Below are 18,163 nucleotides of genomic sequence, written 5' to 3'. Positions count from 1 at the left end.
GTCGGAGAGTGGAGAAAGGCGTTCCCTTGGAGTAGTTGTGGAACTTGGTCTTGAGGATGTCGTGAACGTGTCGGGGTTGGAGGTGATGTTATCGAAGACGTGGAAGTGGATGCTTTTGGTGGGTGAAGTGCAGAGGAGGTGGATGTACCAGTCACAAGGATTTAGGATGTGTGTGGTCCATGACATGTTGAGGTAGGTGTGACAATTATACCATGGCTTAATCTTGGAGCTAAAGAGGATGAAGGAAAAGATGGAAAAGAAGACTGTGAAGGTGAAGAAGGAGAGTATGAATGTTAGGGTTATGCGAGATATGATAAAAATTGGGGAAGAACAGTATCGTTTTCGAATAAAGGGGTCAGAAATTATTCTGTCCATTGTTAGAATTGTCAGGGACCATTTTGTCCCCTGTTAGAGTTGTCAGGGACTATTTTGTCTTCCATTAGAGTTAACGGACTAAAGGACCTAAGTGACTGACGGAATTAATTGTTAGGGACCAATTGAGTAATTAATTTTAGTTAGGAACTAAAATGTCCAATGTAAAATTCTTTAAAGACCAAAATGGATATATACTCTAATATTTAATAACAACTTAGGCCTTAGCTAACCTTCCATTCGAAGTCAAATAAAACCGAAAAGAAAAAGAAAGCCGAGACTTTGAATGTTGGGGAGGGGGCTTGGAAGGCTTAGGAATTTTTTTATAAATACAAAAAGATGATGAAACTTGTTTGTCTATCTGTGTCATCTGACACGTCACGGATTATGTGGGTGTCTAACTCTATCATTTCATTATAGAAAAAACATGTCACGAACGGATTTGTCTGTCGAAAAAAAAAAATTAAAAATGTTTTTTTATTAATTTTTTTTTGAAAATTAAAGTGTTCGCTTTTAAATTTTTTAGAAACTAATTTAGATAATTACTCTAAAAAATTTTATGTATTACATAGTAATTATACTAAAAAAATTTTAAAAATATAAAAATAAAATACCATCTTTATAATTCTTCGTATACAATAAGTTTAAGTCAATTAATATTATTTTTAACATATGTCTTGTACTTATATATACTTATTATAAATTTATCGTAAAATTTTCTTAAATTTTTCTTGGCAATATTTTTTTTGTTTGCGTATTTTTTATTTTATTATAAGTATGTGTTAGATAAAAAAAAATATTATTATTTAGGAAGAAAAAAATTTTATTTAAAAAAATTATTATAAAATAATTTATGCTATCTTATTTATTTTTAATTAATTTTAGTTTAAATTATTTTACAGTTCAATTGTTTCTGAAATTTTCAATTGACAGTAAATAAAAGAAAAGGCGTGACAATAATTGCTAAAACTATTAACTCATTTTTAATTCTCCAAAATAAATTATATTTAAAAAAGTGTTGAAAAAGTCTTTTTATCTTTCTAAAAAATAAAAGTAAATAAATAAAAGAGGATAATTATTATAAAAAAAATAAAAATTAATATTTAATTTTTAAAATATAAAAATAAATCATTATTAAATATTTAAAATTTATCTTAAAAATTAAATTAAACAAAAATTATAAACACGATAAAAATCGCCATAAAAGATTGCGTCCCTTTTCGTTAGGGGTGTCCGTGAATCGGATCGGATCGGATATGGCAAAAAATTCGATCCGATCCGCATTAAAATCATCGGATCGGATCGAATCCAATATCCGCAACTTTTAAGGTTGGATCCGATCTGATTCGATCCGCACATTTGCGGATCGGATCGGATATCGGATATATCCGCAAAACATAAAAATATTTTTAAAAGATTATTTTTATTAAAAAAATATTAATAAAATTCATTTTTTCTATTTTTTTAAATATGTTTATTCTTAAAATAATATTAAACATACTTTTCTTAAATAATAAATTAAAATAATATATAATTATTAATTGAAATAAAATATAAAAAGAATATTTACTTATTTATTTCTTTAATTTTGCGGATACGCGAATATGCAGATCAGATATGCGGATACCAACACAAAATTTGCAATCCGATTTGATTAGTGTATCGATCCGATCCGAAAGCCTTATAGATCATATCCATATTCGCAATTTTCAAATCGAATTCAGATAAATACCACGGATATACGGATCAGATCCGATCGATATACCCCCTACTTCTCGCTCTGCACTAGTCGCTTGGTCTAGTGCCCTATCCAAGCCAAATACCCCCAAAGTCTCAATTCCATTAACCAAAATCTCCAGTTCGTAAACCCTAATTTGTCACCAAATCAAGAAGATCAATGTGGGCAGCTTCCTGCCTTGCGTCATGCTGTGCCGCGTGCGCATGCGACGCGTGCCGGACTGTCGTTTCGGGAATCAGCCGCCGTTCAGCGAGGATCGCCTACTGCGGCCTGTTCGCCTTCTCCCTCGTCGTCGCATGGATCCTCCGCGAAGTCGCTGCTCCTTTGATGGAGTCTCTTCCTTGTAACTCTTCTCTTCTTCAATTTCACTTTTTCCCCCTCTTTTCTTTATTTCTTTCCAGTCGTGTTCGTGTTTTACAATTTATTTGTTTTATGTTTTTTTTTTTTCGCTTCTCGAATGTACCAAAGATTTGGCAAAATTTGAATTAATCCTGATTTTGGCAATTTCTGTTGGACATTATGTTTTGTTTGATCACATTACTGATATGTGTATTACTTTTTGGGATTTGAATGAAATTTTATTGTCTTTCATTTTTAGTTTTATTGTTTGTTGTGGCAATTGCATGTGCAATTTTTGGGCAGTACGTATAGTTGGAAACAAGATATACTCACTTGATTGGTAACTGATGAAGTGAGAAATTGAGGGTTTAAATCACCTTGAATTTATAACTTCCATCATATCTGACCCCAATATCTTTCAAGGTGATTAGAGTAACTTTTTCACCTTGCCAACCTCCTCACTTGGAGCTTGATCTTTTGATCATTATAAGTGTTAAAACTTAAAAGGTTTATTTATGAATTCTGAGATTGATTACTGTCAAAGTCAAATAGTTTGGAAAGTATTTAGTTGGATCATTTTGAAAAAAATTATAAATTTATCTCTCAGATGGATTTTGAATCTATGTATTTCTTTTGTTAGTAATTCTTTAGAAATTAGCTTTTGTCAATGATCTGTTATTTTATAGAACCCAAATGCTTACTTTTTCGGGCTTCCTTTTTCATCTCCTTGCGTGTTATTGCTAGCAAATAAGTGGTTACTGGGTTGATGATTTTGCTTAGGTTAACTGGATGGTCAGATATGATGATGACGATGTCCTAACTCCTTATTATGTGATGAGGAAACTAATGTACTTGGTACTTGTTGTAGGGATCAATCACTTTAAACATACCCCTAGCAGAGAATGGTTTGAAACAGATGCAGTTTTGCGAGTTAGCTTGGGGAACTTTCTCTTTTTCACTATTCTAGCAGTTCTAATGATTGGCGTCAAGAACCAGAAGGATCCTCGTGATGGTTTGCATCATGGAGGTTGGATGATGAAAATAATTTGTTGGTTCCTTCTGGTAATCTTTATGTTTTTCCTTCCAAATGAGCTCATCAGCTTTTATGGTAAGTGTTTCTTCTAAAATTTTTTTATCTATGTAGTTGAGATGATTCCTTATACTTAAGTAACTTGACTACCAGGTGACACTAAATTTCTTGATTGATATCATATATGAGGGCTTATCACACACTTAAAAGTGTTGGTTTGAAGAGCCTGAGGTTATTGGAAAATGGACATTGCATCTTGAATGAAAAGTGGAAAATGTAGATAAAGATTTTCTAAGTTGTTTAGCAAACTGGAATACTATCAATTTATTGCTTTGAGTCCTGAATATTTTTTTCCCGTAACTAATATATGAATGTTTAAATCATCCTATGACTTTCTTTAATTTCCCAGTTTAGTGATTCCTTCTTTGATCCATGTAAAGATAACCCAATTTTTAAATTTGCTGTTGACAATGTCACACTGTCTCCCCTTTTTAACCCCGCCTTGAGACTGCTTATGTAAGCTTTTGAATAAATCTTAACTTGATTGGTAAAAGCAAACAAGAGAATATGATAAATGTTGCAAATGAGGTTGTTGAAATGGATTAGTGGGAAGACAACTAGATAGGATTATGAATGAGTACACCATACAAAGTGGGACAACGCCAATTTTGGGGATGGAAAAGTCTCTTCTCAAGTAGTTTTCATCTATTTGGAGAAGACCTTTAGAGGTCATACTCCTAGTAAGGTGATTGGACTAGACAAAGGAGTTCTATAGCTAGAGAGACCCAAAAAAGTATAGGGAGGATTATTAAATATTTATATGCTAATTATTTAAGCATGGATATGATTCTTAATAGAGCCTTATGGCCTCATTTGATCTAACCTTCTGGGGCAAGGCGTAGCTGTTGCCTAGTTTGACAAGCTTTTTTCCTATAGGTTTTGCATGTAATTTATTTCATTGTTTATGATTATCTTGAAGTATGTTCTCTTTGCAGAAACCATATCGAAGTTTGGCTCGGGTATGTTTCTTCTAGTTCAAGTTGTGCTCTTGTTAGATTTTGTTCATCGATGGAATGACACCTGGGTTGGATATGATGAACAATTCTGGTTAGTTTTAGACGTTGTTTGACATCTGTGATAGCTGTGGCTTTTCTTGACATTATATATTTACATGAGGATTTTCAGTATTTAAATGTTCTTTTTCATACAGGTATGTTGCTCTGTTTGTGGTTTCACTTGTTTGTTATGTGTCTTCATTTGTGTTCTCGGGAGTTCTTTTTCACTTCTTCACACCATCTGGACAAGACTGTGGAATCAATACCTTCTTTATTACAATGACCCTCCTTCTTGCATTTGTTTTTGCTATTGTTGCTTTGCACCCTGCGGTAAGTTATTGACTTTACACTGCAGTTAACCACTTATAATTTGGTTTCCTTTTAATATATATTGAATGCTTGTTTGTCAGTTGTCTTTTCCTATGATATTTGATATCACATCTTGAAACTTGGGAGGTTCTAAAGGTTACTGTTTCCGTTTTCACTTTTAACATCAAACAGGGAAAAATATTATCCTGTGCAAGTTCATATGTAATCTGTTATTCTGTTATGGTGTTATGTTCTAAACTTGGTCTTATCTGCTGTTTTTATCATATCGATTCAATTCAATGTTTTTTATGGATTGAGAATTTCATGAAGATGACATACGTTCCTTCCTGTTGGCTTAGGATGCTATTGAAGTTTTAGATTTGGTTGAAGGATTAATTAGTGGATCATAATCTTGTATGCAAAAATAGTTATATGCTATATAACAAATATGCATAAGTATTCATGATTGTAGATGTAAATGTGTCTGCAATTGAGGTCTTTGAATTATTTTTGTATACAGGTAAATGGGAGCATTCTGCCTGCTTCAGTAATTTCATTATACTGTACTTATCTCTGCTATAGTGCATTGTCTAGTGAACCCCGAGATTACGAGTGCAATGGCCTTCACAAACACTCGAAAGCCGTTTCAACTGGCACCCTTACTTTGGGCTTGCTTACGACAGTTCTATCTGTTGTGTATTCTGCTGTGCGTGCTGGATCTTCTGCCACAGTGCTTTCCCCACCAAGCTCTCCTCGTGCTGGTAAATTCTCAAAATCTAATATTTTTCATGATATGCCATACTCATATTCATAAGTATATATCTGAACATGGAATCCAATCATATGGATATATGATAGCCGTGGAGCTGAATTTTATTTTTTTGATGTTGATGCCATGAAGAACGTAACTATTTATAATATTGTACTTTAATGAGCATCAATTCCCCACGATATTAAATATCTGCTGCCATTATGGTGATTATGCAGGGAAGCCTTTGCTTCCGCTGGATGGAAAGGAGGAAGTTGAGAATGAGAAAGCAAAGCCGGTTACATATTCATATGCCTTTTTCCACTTGATTTTCTCTCTTGCGAGCATGTATTCTGCAATGCTTCTGACAGGTTGGTCAACTTCTGTTGGAGAGACTAGGAAGTTGGTTGATGTCGGGTGGCCTTCTGTGTGGGTTCGGATTGTCACTTGCTGGGCTACTGCTCTTCTCTACTTATGGTCACTTATGGCACCAATTATGTTCCCAGAAAGGGAGTTTTAACTCAATGCCATTCTCCCCAGTTTCAAGGTTTATGGGGAAAGGTTATGTAACTTAACATACTTGTTGCAGATGTGTTGCCTCCATTATCTGTAATTAAATAATATGTATGGTATGCATCTACGTCAACATAACGGGAGAAACGTGTGTAATGAATGACAACTTTGAATGGGGTGTGTATGGTGAAAATGGATTTGGATCCTTAAAGTTTGAATTTCACTTTAGAGAGTAAAGTGTAATCTTATTCAATAACTGAATTATCAGATCACTTTCCAGTTTCCACACTACTATTTACAATCAAAAACTTTACGTGAGATGCCTTTGATTCATTGCTCATCACTTCACTTTTGAGTGGATATTGCTTTTCCTTTTCTCGTTTTACATTGAATGCAAAACTATTATTGAGTTTTTAGCAAGTTCATCGTATACTTACCTATTTAGTCTACAAAGTTGGAGAAGGAATATATCATTTATTTATCACCTTGATCTCAGATAATTTAAAAAACAAACAAATAAATAAATAAATAAATAAAATACACTTTGGGTTATATCTGGATAAAATGATGATTGGAAGAAACATTCTCCTGTGAAGGAGAGAACACATGGTGATTTAAAATTTCAATGTTGGCATGCTGATATTATGAATGTGACATGGAGCTTGTCCTCTTATTAAGCCTCTGGCTTTCTCGGTTTCTCCAGATACCCTCCAAAAATGCCCACCACCAATCTGTCACATACTACGAACTCAAAAAAAAGTATATATAAAGCAGTGTACAATCAGCAATCTCATCACACACCTCCAATAATTCTAGCATGACAAGGAGTCTCTGATTTGATCATCATACTAATACTAATAGTAATGTCAAAACAAATCACAAGAAAGATTATTAGCCTAATAAACATTGATTATGGGAAATCAGAGTTGGAGATGAAGTACTAATTAATAAACATTGCACACTTGTGGTGTGGGTGGTAAGCAGTCACTAGTCTTCAACATTAAAACAGAGTTTTTTAGTAGTTTTAATGTTAACAAATCCAAACACGCCGTAATATTAGCTAGCTGGCTCCAAACTACAATAGCAACAGACAATTACACTTGTCTTGATGCCTACTTTTGATATCTACTTCCACTCAAACTCAAACCCTATACATCATTACCAGAACAAGAACAATTTCTTTCCACAGTTACCCTACCCCTACCACTTGTTCCAATTTCTTGATTTTGATATGACATGATATGTGTGAACTTAATTAGTTAATTATATTGGAAATTCCTATTCTTTAGCTCATATATGATTCAATCCAACAGAAGCACATGAGGGGGAAGAAAAAGAAAAAGAAAAATTAGGAGTGCCTAAAATCATAATGCTATCAAGTATGAACCATACGTAAAAAGGAACTTTAATACTTTATTTTTGCAATGCAAAGTTGTCAACATTTCATTGTACCAGTCTGATACCGACTTTGCTTCTTCTTCCTTTTTTCCATTAGTCGCGTGTAAGGTCCCCACCTTATACAGAAAACTAACCCGATTTGTTAATCTTGGACCATATTATTAAACATGTACTGGTTTATTAAGGGATGGCGTGTTCTTTGAAGCTACCTAGCTATATAGTATATACTATCAATTAATTAAGCTAATTATTTGTTTGTTCATTGATTATATGGATAAAAGATTCACTTTTGAATTATCATGACTTTCACATATGTAATCCGTTTTTTAGCACAAATTAATGACATGATATTGGCTTGTAGTCTAATGTGTATCACATATGTTTGACAATATTAATATCACCATTTTAGATATCATGTAAAAAATAATTAGTGGTAGTATTTAGTATGGGGTACACATTGAGAAAATTGAGATAGATATAATAATATGAGAAAAAGTTGGAAAGGGAAAGAAAGAGGCCTATAATTCGTACTAGGGGGCCTCCCCTCTTGATAATTTCCATTGCCTTACACACCTTTGGTGAATATGACCTATGGTCTGACACGTTAAAAAAAGAAAGCAAGAAAGAGAGAGTCACTTAGAAGCAAAAGCAAAAAATTCATGTACACTTACAGCAGAAATAATGTCATTAGGGAGGGATGGAAATTGGAAAGAATCAAAGCATGAAGCTTCATCATCTCAATAATATAAGTGAAGGTTTGAGAGATGGGGTTTGGAAAAAAAAAATAAAAGAAAGAGAGAAAATAATTAATAGAAAAAAGGCATAAAGCATGTGATGTTGATACTCTAATGTAATGATCAGAGAGGCACATGCCATATCTATCCAACATTACCACAATCCTTTCCTCCATTCTTTTTAACCTTTTTCATTCGATATTTTTGCTTTAATTTTTTCTTCCTGAATAACCCCACAGGCTGTGGTCCAGCATGCCCTTATCTTATCACATTTCATTCATTCAATCCCCTATCTATTTCACAAACTTGGTCACATCAAGCTTTAATCTCAGTTCTTTTTTAATTGTTTTCAAATCACTGAAGCAATTTGAAAGGATCTGTATCTCTATCTCACATACACTTCCCAAATCGCACTACAAAGATTCCAATGACCAACTAACTTGCTAAGTCTCCTTTTTCCCATCTTAATAAGCATAATAGGTAGCTAGGTAGACCCAACAGCCCAATACCAATAGTTAAGTTTTAGCTTTCTTTCTTTATATGTATCCCCCATACTCTTAGCTGTAATACCCCATCACCATTCTCCATTCTTCATTTTCCAACACCAAACATACCCCTTCTCTTAATAAGTTCTCAATTGCTTATTAACAATAATAATATGCGATAATGCCATCGGTGCATTCAAGCCCATGTTACCCAATGGAAAACCCAGCACTAGCATCCCTTCTCCGCCACACGACGGGCGCGGCGGAGAAGCGGAACAAATTCTCCACCGGGGGGCTCTTAAAGATGTTCAAGCTCTTCCCGATGCTGACGTCAGGTTGCAAAATGGTGGCACTGTTGGGAAGACCCCGTAAGCCTATGCTAAAGGACAGCGCAACGACGGGGACAATTTTCGGTTACCGGAAAGGGAGGGTGAGCCTTGCAATACAAGAGGACACGCGGCAAATGCCCATGTTCTTGATCGAGCTTCCCATGCTCACGAGCGCTCTCAACAAGGAGATGGCTTCCGACATAGTTCGCATCGCGCTGGAGAGCGAGACCAAGACCAACAAGAAGAAGCTTCTGGAAGAGTTTGTGTGGGCGGTGTACTGCAATGGAAGGAAAGTAGGGTACTCTATCAGGAGGAAGCAGCTCAGCGATGATGAGTTGCATGTTATGCAGCATCTTCGAGGAGTTTCCATGGGTGCAGGGGTGCTTCCTTCCTCTAATAACAATGACAAGGATAATAGTTTGGATGGTGAAATGACTTATATGAGAGCCCGCTTTGAGAGAGTCGTTGGTTCTAAGGATTCTGAAGCTTTGTATATGATTAATCCAGATGGTGCTCAAGGACCTGAGTTTAGTATCTTCTTTGTTAGAGCTCACTAATCATACTTATTATTATTATTTAATTTCCTTAATTATAATATAATAATAACTTGTATGTATGTATGTATCAATTTCCCTACTCTATATATGTTATTACTTCTTATTGCTTTCACTATGCACTCCCTGTCTTCCTCTGCGAATTATTTCGTCTCCTTTCACTATATGTATTTTTGTGTTTGTTTTGTTATGACTCCATGAAGAGTCTAGATAGAGGTTATCTTTGAGATTACCCTAAAAGACTTTAACGGCTGTGTTACACTTATAGTATAAAAGAATTATCGATCTGGCCCAATCATGTAATATTTACAAACAGTGAGTAACAGATAAGTTATTCAAAATAGCCGTCTCTGGCTCTCCTTCCCCAAAGTTCTGAAGAAAGAAGAAGAAGCTAGGGTACATATAGCAAACAGTAAACATACGTCATTGTCGTACAACTCAACAGCGCACATTAATCATGGGGACAAAGGTAGGTATTTGATGTATTCTTTTGTGTATCCTGCAATCTGAGGGTACAAGAAACTGACGCACCGTTTCCACAATTAGTATTGCTGTTGCTGACTTGCTGGTGCTACGGATAAGCGGGTGAAAATCACATCAAACCAATACTCTCTCTCTCCAACTAAGCAATTCTATACAGCTAGAAAATTCTAATGAAAATCATGGGGTGCTTTAATGATGCCAAGTGATCATTGTAATCGAAATCATTTCTTTTTTAGGTAAAACAAATTAATTTTCTAAAAAGTAACATAAATTTTTGTAACGAATTAAATCACTTGAAAAAAAAATTGTTTCTATGGTATTTTTTACTCAAACACAATAGGTCAAAAATTAATGTCACAATTGAAATTTTATTTAAAAATTTGCTGTTAGTCAATAAATTGTTACGTATACGAAATTTAGACTCTAACACTTATTTAAGTGAATTAGTGAATTAATTATATAAAATAATATATGACATATTTTATTAGATATATATCACGATAATTAGGCCTATTCCTATAGAAGAAATGTTTAATAAAATAATTAATAGAAATGAGACACTTTTTTTTTGGGTTATGACTAGGGCCAGGCGGTCCCAGCTCAAACACAAATAAGAGAAGAAAGAGCATTACAGACAATCTCTAACAAAGTAGAACCCGTCTTGCTCTCATAATCTCTCAGTCAAACCTACACCTATCTTACAGCTGAGACTTGGGTCAGATAGAAACTTTATTTACCTCATTTGAAGCTGCATTGGGTTCAAATCCTCATGGAGGAATATAGAATCATGCTAATAGAGTAATAATAGAGGTGGGTGTGTGAGCTGGTATGTGTTGTGTAAGACAAAAAAAAATTACCTACACCTATCTTGCTTTATTGGAGGCGATGGGGCGATTGAATAGGAACTGGAGCATCAGCCCTCCTCCAGAGGTTATCGTGGAGATGAGAAATGACCAATGCAAGATCAAGATCAAGAATCGACATGCAGGAGCGGCAGGCAGTATACACCAACAACAGAGTCGCGGGGAGAGACAACATGAAGACCGTTAAAGGCAGTGACCGGGGCTCGCCCATCTGTTGGGGATTCGGTGGCAGAAGATTGTCTCCAACAAAAGATTGTCTCTAGTATCATTAATCAATTAATTATGGAAGATCAACAAGGCAAATGAGCAAATTTGCATAGCCATATGGAGAAGTTTGAGGTGGAATTCTCGTGTTGGTTAGTTCGAGTCAGACTGAAAATACAAAGTGGTGCGTCGTCGAGATTCGTCTGTCTCCGGCCAGCATTCTACTTGTCACTGATCCGTCTGCTTCAGAGCCTCAGTGCCCATCTGATTTAGGGTCTCTCCACTTAAGTTTGGAAGGGGCTACAACAATCCACCGACGTCTTCATGGAATGCGAGCGACGCCGCTAACCCCTGATACAACTCCACAATGGAAGATGTAGGATGTTGGCAAATTCATGTTTTTTCATTATAACCTTTCAATCGGAGTTCATCGTTAGTCGGGGGGAGTACAACATAGCGGGCGTAGCGTGCGAGAGCCATCCCTTCCTGAAGAGGGCATCTCTTGTTTTCAGTCTTTGCCATCTTCGATAGGTAGTAGAGACTTGAGAGATTAGGTGAGGGAGAGTTATTTTGAATTTCATTACAGGAAAGTTGGAGCATGGAAAATCATAGAGAGAACAGGGGAGGATTAGATGTGTTCTGGGGTTCGGGTCGGGCTTGTCTGACCCATACCTAGTCCAAAAAAAACCACATATATCGCAGCTAACAGCTACCTCTAATTCAGACTATGATTTCGTGAAACCTTTCAACGACTTTGGGTATGTTTGGTAAATACGTCGTCTTAGAAGGAAAAAAGCACGTTTCAGTTTCTTGAAAGTTTCAATTTTTGATTTGCCTAATTTTTCTCTTTATAAACGTAGAAGTGATTTCACACTTGAAACCACATTTACAAGAAGTAACAATTTTTAGCTTCTGTGTTTCATTAACGGGTTTTAGCCATTGACACTTAACATTTATTTTTTTTACCAACTTTATCTTTTTTATACATATTATTGTATTATTTATGGAATTTTTATTATTTCTCTATTTTTATTTTTTATTAACTTTTTGTTTGATATTATACATTTTTATAATTGTAATTTTTATGTATTATATTTATTATTATCTTTTTTATAATATGATCTATTGATCCTATTTGGTAAAATAAATTAAAGAAAAAAATAAACTATAAATAATAATAATAGTAAAAAATTATAACCTATTAAAAAGAGTACTAAGAGTACTAAAAATACACTATATAAAAATATCAAAAAATATAAAAAAATTAAACATGCATAAAAAATAACATTTCGATTTAATGTCATGTCTTTTTTAGTAATTATTTATCTAAAAGTGATTTTAACTAATATTATCCAAATAATATTTATTTTATCAAAATCAATTTTGGTATAGAGATGTCAAACATAAATCATATTGACACAAACTTACTTCTATCCAAAATCAATTCTATAAAATTACTTTCATTCAAACTCTAGTTTGATAAACGACAATCCAAACACACACTTTCAAGTTCAACAGTCTACAACTTCTCCCTCCAATAGACGCGTACACTTTCGCCCCCAATCCACACAATTCTATTTTGCTATGAGGGTTACCTAAAACGCTGGTTTGGACCTGAACGTAAGATCCAGATCCTTTTGTATGGCAGCGTCCGACTTGTTGATGTTGAGGTACCACCTGTCTGAGTTTCTCGTGAGGAGGTGGAGGTGGTACCTGCAAGAGACTCTAATGCTTAAGTTAGCAAGGGATTTAGGTAGGTTTTCAGTAGACTAGAACGTAAATTATACTTCAGGGTGTCAGTGTATTTATAGTAGAGTCGATAACCACCTTTGTTGTGGTAGTTCCATCTTCATTGATGGCTAACCGTTCTCTTTTATCTTGAAAGTTTGTTGGGACCTATCTGTTAGGTGAGATAGAGATAGCAGGAGAAATCTACAGAGGTAGTTACCTATTTAGGCAAAAAGAACTAGGCTCCTTCATGGTGTTCAACCTCTTTAAAGAGGTCGGGTATGTTGTAGAGGCTGCCTCTTTTGGCGGACCTTTCCTCGTTATTAGGCCTGGCTTTATTTGTTGAGCCATGGTATGAACAGTGCCCTCACTTGAGTCCTGAGCTTTTAAGAAGTTGGACTCAAGCAATTTGTAGCCCTTTGTTTTTGTCATCAGATATTCTGCTTCCTGAAGGTCGGATTCCCGACATAATTTCAAAAGTTTAAACATTGCCTCTTTTAATGCTGGGCGAATGTTGTGTGGCAATTTTTCTTGGGACCCGCACATGTTTTAAAGAGGAGTTAAGGAGTCATTATGCCCCTTGTCTCTTTAAAAAGGCTTCTTCTCTTCTTCTCCTCCTTTTTTATATTTTCTAAAAGCTTTCCATTGTTTGCAGAGAACCTTTCCCTTTCTCTTTGTTATTGAGAAAAAGTTCTTTCTTTTTCTTCTGCTATTTACTTTGTGACTCCCTTTTCTCAAAATTTTCCTTGTCTTGTTCTGCTTGAGAGAGCTTCTTTGATGAAGAGGATCGTTCGAGGTATTGCTGTTTGACATGCTCTTTTTCCTTTTTCATCAAGGTTGGTGCCTTTCTTTCTGATGTCCTTGCATTTGGTCTTCACGAAACTGTTATAGCAGTGTTGATAGTGGATGTTTTGTTATTGATGCTTGGTTTTTAGTGTTTCTTTGTTGCTTCTTCGAAACTTTTCTTCTACTTATCTTTGTATGAAAGCCTCTTTCTGAAATGCTTTTGCTGTTGATTGGTTTCTTGGCTTACGTTTCTGAAAACTGTTTTGTTCATTGTGTTGGTATTGCTCCTAATGGTGTCGTCACTATACAATGGTGCCGCCCCTAATAGTATAGTAGGGACACCATTTTGATGCACACTGTGTGTAGAAGATTTTTTAAAGTTACCCTATTTGGTTTTGCCGGCATTTGTCCGGCTTCTTTTGACGATGTTCGAGCTCTTTTAGTAACAATCTCTTCATTTCTATTTGTAGGTTTAGCCTTTATATCGTGTTCTATTATCCTCAACATGTCGACCAAACTTCTCCCTAGCCTTTTAACTTGGATAGATATCTCCGTCCTTTCTTGTGTTGTAGACTTGCAGTATTTGATAGGGAATACTGTGATGCATTCCGCAGGCATCATAAAATATGTGAGAATAGGGAGGATGAGAAGAATTACGAGTTAGTGGTGTCCGATCTTAAAGAGAGAATTTTCTTTCCCCCTTTGAACGAGTCAGAGTGCCCCCTTTTTTTATGCCTATGATGATTTTTCACCAAGTTAGGCATTTCTCTCCCTTTTATCGACTTTGAGACAAACATCTTTTGGTCTTGCAACGTTTTTCCTTCCTAACTTTACCCGAACTCCTGGGATTTCTTAAAAATTTTCTGACTTTTATGTCAAAAACTCGATGTCCAACCTTTCAGTAAGCTTTTCTTTTACTTGTTTGTTTTGATAAAACCCGGGACATTGAAAGGGAAGGCTTCTCGGTTTTCTTTCCGCGCCGTCCAGGGTAGGAAAGTCTTTTCCATTTTTGACGAATCCTTTCATGACTTCAAAAATTATTTCCTTAAAATTTAAGCCGTGGAGGGTGCCTGCCCTTTCTTTTTAGATGAGAATGATGAGCCTGCCTTTCCCCTATATTGGCAAGAAGAACTTGAAGTAGCCAAATATAGTGTAGATAATCTAGATGAGGTGGAAAAGTGTTTCGTGAATGTGTTGCAAGAGTGATGGGGCCGAGTTTCTCACTTGGACACAAAAAGGTACTTAGGGGACCCCGGTCAACTCCGGTCCAAGCTAGGTAATTTCCCGACCTCTTGGCTTTTAGGACTTCTCAGTTTGTATTTCTGTTGTTTTGATGTCTTTTGTGTTTTTTTTTTCAGAGACTATGGCTTCAAAGACCTTCCGGGGGTGCATCCTCCCATCCTTCTCCAATGAAAACGGACTCTGGTCCTACTACTCAGAAGAACCTCATTCCCACCCCATCTGTTCGCCTAATTCCTTCCAACTCGACTTTGGAGAGTTTGGGTACCCCGTCTTCAACATCGCCTTCAAGACCTCCTCCCAAAAAACCAAAAAACTACTGGGGGCCAAGCATCAATGATAAAGACTTTGACAGGTTCGCCTGGAGTGAGAAGAATATTTTGCCCCATACCGAAATAGCCATGGATGAGGTGGGTATTCAGAATCATCTCAGCTACATGGCCCGTAATGGCATTCAGATGGTGGGATATGCACCGCTTTACCTAAGGAACTAAGGAAAACTTCTATCCATGCCACTCAGGCTTTCCTTGACTCCTCCCGAGCTGAAGTGGAAAGGTTGAAGGGTTTGAAGGAGGAGCTAGAAGAGGAGAACGCCAAACTGAAATTCGACTTGGAGAAAATCACATCAAACCAATACTCTCGCTCTCCAACTAAGCAATTCTATACCACTAGAAAATTCTAATGAAAATCATGGTGTGCTTCAATGATGCCAAGTCATCATTGTAATTGAAATCATATATTTTTAGGTAAAACAAATTAATTTCCTAAAAAGTAACATAAATTTTTGTAACAAATTAAATCACTTGAAAAAATATATTTTTTCTACGCCATTTTTAACTCGAACCCGATAGGTTAAAAACTAATTTATCACAGATCAAAAATCTATTTAAAAGTTTGTCGTTAGTCAATAAATTACTACATATACGAAATTTAAACTCTGATACTTATTTAAGTGGATTACTGAGCTAATTACATAAAATAATAGAGAAGTGATACACATACAAGTCATTTTGGTTTACAAGTCATATAAGTTAGGTCAAACCCAACAAAAAGGACGCTCACCCATACGAGTGTGTCAACACGCGCGCTACTTAATGGTTTTCATAGCGCGCTCCGTGTTCCTGCTCCTCCTCCTCCTCTTCCTTCTTCTTCTCCTTCTTCTTTGCGTTTCTCCTCTTTTTTCTTCACGTGTTTCATCTTCATCGTCATGGTTTTACTACTGTTGTTGTTTCTGCATTTTTTTTCTCCTTCTCTTTCTATTGATTTTGCAACATTATGTATTTTTTTCCTCCTAAGAAGAATTATGAGAATATGAAATAAGAAGATGAAGAAGAAGCAGCAGTAGAAGAAGAGAAGGAGGAAGAGAAAGAATTTTGAATTATACAGAACTTATCAGAATAAAACTATACCCAAATATCTTCGTGTTACATCCAAATATCTTCGTGTTACATCAAAATCTGCTGCAAATACAGAAAAATATTTCCTCTAATGCTGTATTTTTTTCTTCTTTTTTTCTTATTTATTTCTTTCTTTTAGTTAAATGAATGTAAGTTCATCCTCTTCCAAGTAATTTTGTAGTAGTATGTGTTTGTTCTTCTTCTTTGTTTGATTTTTTTTATTCTTATTAAGAGAGTGAAACAAGAAGAAACTTGAAAAAGTAAGACAAAAAGTAAAAGATAAATAAGAAAAAAAAAGAAGAAGATGGTGATGATGATGAAAAAGAAAAGAAGAAGCAGCAAAAAATGAGGATGAAGAAGAGGAAGAGTTTTGAATTATGCATAACTTATCAAAATAAAAATACACCCAAAATTCTTAAAATACACCCAAATATCTTTGTGTTACACCCAAATTTGCTTCAAATATAGAAAAATGTTTACTCTAATACTGCATTTTTTTCCTCTTTTTTTCCTTATTTCTTTCTTTCTTTTAGTTAAATGAATGTAAGTCCATCATCTTCTAAGTAATTTTGTATCATATGTGTTTCTTCTTCTTTTTGTTTGATTTTTTTATTTTTATTCATGTTAAGAGAGTAAAACAAGAAGAAACTTGAGAAGGTGAAACAAAATAGAAAAGATGAATAAGAAAAAAAAACAGCAGAAGATGAGAAGGAAGAAGAGGAAGAGTTTTGAATTATGCAGAACTTATCAGAATAAAAATATACCCAAATATCTTCGTGTTACACCCAAATTTACTATAAATACAGAAAAATGTTTTCTCTAATGCTACATTTTTTCTTTTGAATTAAACCACACCTCGGCCACTTGATTGGATTCAAAATAATAAACAATTTCATTATGGTTCAATTGACAATTTAAACCTGAATTATTCATTATCTTCAAAAATAATATAACTAATGATAAAGGAGAAAGAGAAAAAGAAAGAAGGAGAAGAAATTCCAATAAAAGAAGAACGTGCAGTAATGATATGAAGTACGTGAATATAAACGACTTGTAAATACTTGCATGGGAAAAATGCTTGTATGTGGAGAATAATTCAAAATTATATATGATATACCTTATTAGATATATATCACGGTAATTAAGCCCATTTCCGTAGAACAAATGTTTAGTAGATTAATTAATAGAAATTGGACAAAGTTTTTTTTTGTTATGGTTAGGGCCAGGTGGACCAGCCCAAATACAAACATGAGAAAAGATCAATAGAGGAGCATTACAGCTGGCAACAATAATGAAGAAGTCCCTCAGCTCTTTATCGGAGACTTTAATGACATTTAAGTCAGGAAGAGAAAGTTGGACTACACCCGAAACCGCAAAACCAAATACGAGAATTCAAAAAGTTTGTGGATTCTAACTCTTTGATGGACTTTGATCTATAGGGAGGAAAATTTACCTGGTTCAGCAATCCAGGGATTGGATTTGTGACCGGAGAAAAAATAGATAGAGCATTGGCGAACTGGGAATAGATGTCTATGTATCATTATCGTTAATGCCAATTGTTAGTTTAGATCATTGTCCTCTTATTTTGGATGTGATTCCGGTTCATAGAGTAGGAAAACACTTCAAGTTTGAAGCCTATTGGGCTGATCACAAAGATTGTTTTAATGTGGTCAAGAGGAGTTGGTGTAAGAAAGAGCAAAACGGCGACGAATGGGACAAAATTAGCAGAAAGATCAACAATTGCAATGAGAAATTGAAGAAGTGGAGTAAAATTATCTTTAAAAGAGATGATAGAGAGATCCAGAGAATGAAAGAGGAATTAAAAAGACTACAGGGTTTGGACTTCACAGAGGAGAACC

The 18,163-nt window shown here is 35.0% G+C and overlaps 2 protein-coding genes across 2 annotated transcripts; both read left to right on the top strand.

The window, feature by feature from the left end:
* Positions 1-2,158: 2,158 nt before the first annotated feature.
* Positions 2,159-6,437, top strand: LOC130944677 (uncharacterized). Its single transcript, XM_057873122.1, has 6 exons — positions 2,159-2,453; positions 3,318-3,557; positions 4,475-4,586; positions 4,690-4,864; positions 5,364-5,604; positions 5,831-6,437. The coding sequence occupies exons 1-6, from the start codon at positions 2,270-2,272 to the stop codon at positions 6,109-6,111; spliced, it is 1,233 nt and encodes a 410-aa protein (XP_057729105.1). The 5' UTR covers positions 2,159-2,269; the 3' UTR covers positions 6,112-6,437.
* Positions 6,438-8,570: 2,133 nt separating this feature from the next.
* Positions 8,571-9,725, top strand: LOC130945214 (protein MIZU-KUSSEI 1). Its single transcript, XM_057873938.1, has one exon. It carries the CDS (start codon positions 8,903-8,905, stop codon positions 9,605-9,607), a length of 705 nt encoding a protein of 234 aa, XP_057729921.1. The 5' UTR covers positions 8,571-8,902; the 3' UTR covers positions 9,608-9,725.
* Positions 9,726-18,163: the final 8,438 nt, after the last annotated feature.

This window comes from Arachis stenosperma, chromosome 8 (assembly GCF_014773155.1).
Source record: "Arachis stenosperma cultivar V10309 chromosome 8, arast.V10309.gnm1.PFL2, whole genome shotgun sequence".
Classification (NCBI taxonomy): domain Eukaryota; kingdom Viridiplantae; phylum Streptophyta; class Magnoliopsida; order Fabales; family Fabaceae; genus Arachis; species Arachis stenosperma.
This window is presented reverse-complemented; position numbering and strand designations above follow the sequence as displayed.